Genomic DNA, 6411 nt, shown 5'->3' with positions numbered 1-6411 from the left:
TCGGGGATTCCTCAGCCCCCGGGTGCCCGATGGGGTCACCCGGGGGACGCAAGGCTGAAGTTGGGACCGCGCGCAGCCCGCCCCCGCCGCCGAGCCCGACATGCTGCCGCCGGGGAGCAACCGCACCGCGTCCCGGGCGCGCTTCAGGCAGCAGCAGCTGGCGCAGCGGGGCTCCTTGGGGGGCTCGGAGGGGGCGGCGCCCCTGGGGGCAGCGCAGGTGGTCACCGCCGGCCTCCTGACCCTGCTCATCGTCTGGACCCTGCTGGGCAACGTGCTGGTGTGCGCGGCCATCGTGCGCAGCCGCCACCTGCGCGCCAAGATGACCAACGTCTTCATCGTGTCTCTGGCTGTGTCCGACCTCTTCGTGGCGCTGCTGGTCATGCCCTGGAAGGCGGTCGCCGAGGTGGCCGGTTACTGGCCCTTTGGGGCCTTCTGCGACATCTGGGTGGCCTTTGACATCATGTGCTCCACCGCCTCCATCCTGAACCTGTGCGTCATCAGCGTGGACCGCTACTGGGCCATCTCCAGGCCCTTCCGCTATGAGCGCAAGATGACCCAGCGCGTGGCTTTGATCATGGTCGGCCTGGCCTGGGCCTTGTCCATCCTAATCTCCTTCATCCCAGTTCAACTCCACTGGCACAGGGACAAGGCAGGCTCCTGGGGCGAGGCGCCACCGCCATCCGGCCCGGCCAACGGGACGCCCTGGGAGGAGGCAGGGGAGCCAGAGGCGAGGGCGGAAAACTGCGACTCCAGCCTGAACCGAACTTACGCCATCTCCTCTTCGCTCATCAGCTTCTACATCCCCGTGGCCATCATGATCGTGACCTACACGCGCATCTACCGCATTGCGCAGGTGCAGATCCGCAGGATCTCCTCTCTGGAGAGGGCCGCCGAGCGCGCGCAGAGCTGCCGCGGCCGCGCAGCCTGTGCGCCCGACCCCAGCCTGCGGGCATCCATCAAGAAGGAGACCAAAGTCCTCAAGACGCTGTCGGTGATTATGGGGGTCTTCGTGTGCTGCTGGCTGCCCTTCTTCATCCTTAACTGCACGGTCCCCTTCTGCAGCGGCCGCCGCGAGGGTCCTGGGGCCGGCTTCCCCTGCGTCAGTGAGACCACCTTCGACGTCTTCGTCTGGTTCGGCTGGGCCAACTCCTCCCTCAACCCGGTCATCTACGCCTTCAACGCCGACTTCCGGCAGGTGTTTGCGCAGCTGCTGGGGTGCGGTCACCTGTGCTCCCGCACCCAGGTGGAGACGGTGAACATCAGCAATGAACTCCTCTCCTACAATCAGGACACCGTCTTCCACAAGGAGATCGCAGCTGCCTACATCCATATGATCCCCAATGCCGTGTCCCCGGGGGACGGGGAGGGGGACAAGGAGGAGGAGAACCCTTTCGATCGAATGTCCCAGATGTCTCAGACGTCCCCGGATGGTGACCCTGCTGCTGAGTCTGTGTGGGAGCTGGACTGCGAGGGAGAGGTTTCTTTAGGCAAAATAACGCCTTTCACCCCGAACGGATTCCAGTAGAGTGCCCGAGAAAGGCCCCTTCTGGATCTATATAATTGCACAGACATTAACAAGCATGCAGAATACATACTCACACACACACGTCCAGTGCTGTTCAGTTCATCTCATTTTCTGTGTCTGTGTAGGAGCCCATGTGCTTAGAAACGTCACCAGACTGATTTGTTGGTGTAAGAATTGGCAGAAGGTTTGGAATATATACTCCAGCCTAGCAGAAACGGACGGGGGGGGGGGGGGTCCAGTTAGAGAAGAGAAGGCGGTGTTTGGTTCTTTAAAAAACAAACAAAAAAGTCGTAGTTGATCTTTAAAAAATATACTCGCCCTCCCTTTTACACAAACGAACTGTTCAGTGACTTGTTTTTGTCTGGTGGGTTTTTAGACAACAGGTTCTGTGTGTGTGCAGGGCTGATGGGGGTGTGGGTGACATTCCTGTATCTTGCTTCCTGTAGCCCTGTGTTTACGCAGTTTCTGCCCTCCGTGTGTGTCTTTGGGACAGCTGGGGAACTCTTTCCGATTTGTTCTGGTGTCTAATAAACACAAATTATGTGGATTGGGGGGTGATTATCTTTGCTTTGCCAGACTGGAGTTTCCACGAGAGCATCTTTACAAGCAGGGAAGGTTTGGGCTTGGTCTGGAAGCACACATGTATTTTCTTAGCAGACAGGTTGGCCTTAAAGGTACACACAGGAGCAATTCCAATTGCTTCCAATTGAAGAGCTTCCAATTCCTCGGGTTTTTCTTTCTTTCTTTCTTTCTCTTTCTTTCTTTTTTTAGATACACACTTTTCACGTCTGTGCTGAAAGCTGGCTTCAGTACTACGGCATCAGATAGGAACTTTTTCAGCCTGAAACTCTAATATTGTTTTCTCATTTGGAATCTTCTTTTTAAAAATAACTTGAAATAATTCTCCCAGTTCCTAGGCAGAGAGTTCTAGCATATCAGTTCTAGCATATCAGTTCATTGAAAAGATCATGCAGAATAATAGTTTTATCTTTCTCAATCTCAAACCCACAGGGTTTTAGAGTTATGTGGCTCTTGATCAACATTTCTGGAAGGCTTTGAAATGTGTGAGCGGACATGCTTTAAAAAACAAACCTCTGGGGGCGCCTGGGTGGCGCAGTCGGTTGAGAGTCCGACTTCAGCCAGGTCACGATCTCGCCGTCCGCGAGTTCGAGCCCCGCGTCGGGCTCTGGGCTGATGGCTCAGAGCCTGGAGCCTATTTCCGATTCTGTGTCTCCCTCTCTCTCTGCCCCTCCCCCGTTCATGCTCTGTCTCTCTCTGTCCCAAAAATAAATAAAAACGTTGAAAAAAAATTAAAAAAAAAAACAAACCTCTGTTTTAAATAGACATTTTCACTTGTAGACGATGGGAAGTGAGGGCACGCGTTTCCACGAAAATGTAGGAGCCAGGGATGATATCTGAATGAACTTGAAATGGGAAAATCTATTGGCTGAAGTATTCCACAACAAAAAAGAGCCCAACACATCCCAGTCTTTCTGTTCCTCTCTGCAGCCTGCACAGAAGAGGGGAGCGTTTTATTCCAGAAGCATTCCAGTTGAGAGCCTGTTCGTACCGCGAGATCTAAAGGCGAGCATTGTTCATGGAAGCAAATGAAATCTGAATGTGTAATTTCTTACAAGTCCCTACTTTGAAGCAGGCTTATCAAGGACAGTTCAATCCATTTTGGTCTCTTTAGGGATAATTTTATTGCCAGTCTGCTGAACCCAACCACGTCTTGTTTGCTGCACGAGGTGTAGTGCTTGGCACATGATGCTTCGTAAATATTTGTTGAATGAACATTTCTGGAACGGTGAGATGGAAACCAAGTCCTCTTTGGTACCTTAATTTGCATGTATGATTGAGTCAAACTGGATTCAGAATCTGCAGTCTGTGTTCAATTTTTGACCTCGTGTGAACTGAAGGCTACGTGGACCATTAGGGAAACACTGGGGGCCACGGGAAGTGCCCTGCTCTCGGATTCGGAAGGTGGCTGTGTGACCTTGGGTGAGGCAAGTAACCTCTCTGGGCCGTACTTTCTGTAAGTTGAAACCCCAATGCTAGCACACTGTTTCCCAAATTGTTTTCCAGGATGCAGATGTCACAGACGGGGTCTCGGGTGAAGTAAGCTCAGAAAACCCGGCTACAGTATCTGTTTCCTCTACAAGGCTTCTTAGGACTTTTCTGTGCAGCGTGGATCCCCAAGCAGGAGAGAATTCGACCCTGCTTCCCGATGTCTTTGACCTTGTGAGTCCTCGTTTGGCTCAATTCCCTATTCCCTTCTCTCTGGAGACCACAGTGGCGGGGAACGCAGTTTGAGAGACCCTTATTGGTCTGGAAGTCTCTAAAGGGTAGCTAATCTATTCGAAAGGAACCGTTGTTGCAAGCAAGTTTGTGTGTGTGTGTGTGTGTGTGTGTGTGTGCGCGCGTGGGGCAAACATTCTAGGTCCCAGTTCAAACCATTTGTGTGTTAGGAAAAATGGGTTATGTGGGGACTTTGAAAGTCCTTTCTGCAAAGTGTCTCGAATCATTTCTTGTGATTATTTCCACCTACTATGTGCTGGGCACTGTCCTGGGAATCCAGTCACCGATCAAACGCTCTGGTGTCTTGAACTTGTGTTTCAGTAGGAGGGACACAGTGGAACTGAGCCCCGCATGGGACTCTGCTCCGCGTTGGGCTCCGCATGGAGCCTGGTTGGGATCCTCTCTCCCTCTGCTCCCCTCCCCGGCTCGCCCTCGCCCTCTCTCTAAAAAAAAAAAAAAAAAAAAAAAGGTGAGGCCCAATGCAGAGAGGCCCAGACGAAGAAGAAGGGTCGGGGCGAGGCTAAGGTCTAGGCGGAAGGGTGCTCCTGGCAGAGGGACGTCTGGAAACGGGGCCACGCACGGCAGCCGGGAGGAGAGCGAGGAGGTCAGTGCGGCTGGAGCCCTGTGGGTGGTTCCCGCCGAGAACAGGAATAGGCGACAACAGCAGGCGCTACGGGGGTGCGTCCTGCGCTGGGCACCACGCACGTGCTAATTCACGCTCATCCCCCGGCGGGGCAGGACCTTCGTCACCCCCATTTTACAGGTGAGGAAAGGAAGGCATCAGGAAGCTAAATAGCGAGCCCAGGGTCACACAGCCCCTGACTGGCTGAGCTGCACTTGACCTAGGCAGTCCGGCCACGGAGGCTTTCGTGTTCGCTGCGGTGGTGAGAAGGGCTGTCAGGGCGTCCCCAAGTCAGCAGAGGCACTAACGCCGGGATCAGACGACTCCTCGCCCATTTGCTACTAGCTGGTTACGGGACACTGTCCTATATCCACCCGTCAGCCAGCCTCCACCGCGCATCTGCTCTGAACACTGCCTCGCGTTCGGGGAGGGGAGGTGGCAGAGGGCAGCGGGAGAAAGAGCCGCGTCCTGAGCCCTTCCGTGGGCGGCCAAGCGCTTTCCTGAATCTGTTTGGTCCTCACGCTAACCTCACGTGCTGTCTTCCGTCCATCTTCCCGGTGAGGACACTGAGGCACAGACAGGTGACGTTGCTCATCCAAGGTCACGAGACCACTGAGTCGCGGGGTCAGTATTTAAACCCAGGCCAGTGGTTCTCGGCCGGGGTGACTTTGTTTCCCAGGGGACACTTGGCCACGTCGGGAGACACTTTTGGGTGTCATACCTGCCTGGGGGGTGCTCCTGCCTTCTCGCGGGTAGGGGTCACGGCTCAACAGCTTACGGTGCACGCACAGGCTCCGCCACAATTATCCGGCTCTGAGAGGCCCTGACCCAGGCTGGCGGACTCCAGGTGCCTGCACTGGACCCACAGAGTTACACTGCCCAGGCTTGAGGCTCCGCAGAACCGAGTTCAGACTGTAGTTTCTACATTTATTCGTTGTCTGCATTCGGGCCCCTCTCGTAGCGTCAGTTTCTTTATCTGAGGAATGGGTACATTAGCCCCAGGGGTTTGGGTCGGGATGAAATGAGAGCGCATGATACCGAAGTTGTTTGTTTCCTTCTTTTTCCTCTTCTTTCTCCTTGTTCAAAGAACTCCACGGCTCGATACATTCTGAGTGGACTTGGAGGTTCCCAGCTCGTGGAGAGCTACATCATCCTAGAAGCGAAGGCCACAAGAGCTGAGCTCCATTCTGTCTTGGCCGCACCGTCCTCTTGGCCTAGAGTAGCGTCTGGGGTGGAGGCGGTGCTCAGTACGTGTCTGTTTCCGCCTCGGAGGCGCGTCAGCGCGAGCGCGCACGCGCAGACCGGTCTTCGGTGCTTCCGCTGAGTAGCTGGGTGCTCACGCAGCAAGTCCCGGTGGTATTGCCCATTGCGGGGTGCTGGTCCTCGCGTTGGGGGCTGATCAAAGGCCTGCACGTCCCCACAGGAAGTGGGAGGAAGTACGGCACCCCCGGACGTGCTCTTTTGTAACTAGCAAAGGGCCTCCAGGAGGCCGCGTTTCCTGCTGCGTAGATTCTGACGTGCGCTCTGGGCAGGGACGCCACAGAGGCAAGGCTGTGACCCTCTCAGAGCGTCGCGTCGGGGGCACACGCTGTCGATGCCCAGTACTGGCGATGTCAGTCTTGATCGCGGTGCTCTGGCAGAACCCACTACAGAGTTACTAAGGTTACTTGGTACTTGTAACGAAGATACTTGATAGGCGTCCTCCGGAGAGATACTTTGAGGTTCCAAAGACACCCCAGGATTCTTCCTCAAACTTTCACCCCTTGGTTTTGGCATCTACTAACCACCCTTCCCCGAATCAATTATTATCGTGCTGGCCAGACGGTGTGTTTAAAAAAATTCCATCACTGGGGCGCCTGGGTGGCTTAGTCAGTTAAGCATCCGACTCTCGGTTTCCGCTCAGGTCGTGATCTCACGGTTTCACGAGTCTGAGCCCCACATCGGGCTCTGTGCAGACGGCACAGAG

General features: G+C 54.9%; 1 protein-coding gene across 1 annotated transcript; it reads left to right on the top strand.

The window, feature by feature from the left end:
- Positions 1 to 25: 25 nt before the first annotated feature.
- DRD5 (dopamine receptor D5) lies at positions 26 to 2072 on the top strand. The gene has a single exon (XM_040487897.1). The coding sequence runs from the start codon at positions 101 to 103 to the stop codon at positions 1523 to 1525; it is 1425 nt and encodes a 474-aa protein (XP_040343831.1). The 5' UTR covers positions 26 to 100; the 3' UTR covers positions 1526 to 2072.
- The last annotated feature ends 4339 nt before the right edge of the window (positions 2073 to 6411 follow it).

This window comes from Herpailurus yagouaroundi, unplaced genomic scaffold, assembly GCF_014898765.1.
Source record: "Herpailurus yagouaroundi ecotype Mexico unplaced genomic scaffold, PumYag 28, whole genome shotgun sequence".
In the NCBI taxonomy this organism is placed as follows: Eukaryota; Metazoa; Chordata; class Mammalia; order Carnivora; family Felidae; genus Herpailurus; species Herpailurus yagouaroundi.
Note: the sequence above shows the minus strand (reverse complement) of the source record. Positions and strands in the feature narration are given on the sequence as shown.

Bases quoted from the DNA above. Each gene is read 5' to 3' on its own strand.
- DRD5 (XM_040487897.1), top strand. From the start codon at position 101: ATGCTGCCGCCGGGGAGCAACCGCACCGCGTCCCGGGCGCGCTTCAGG.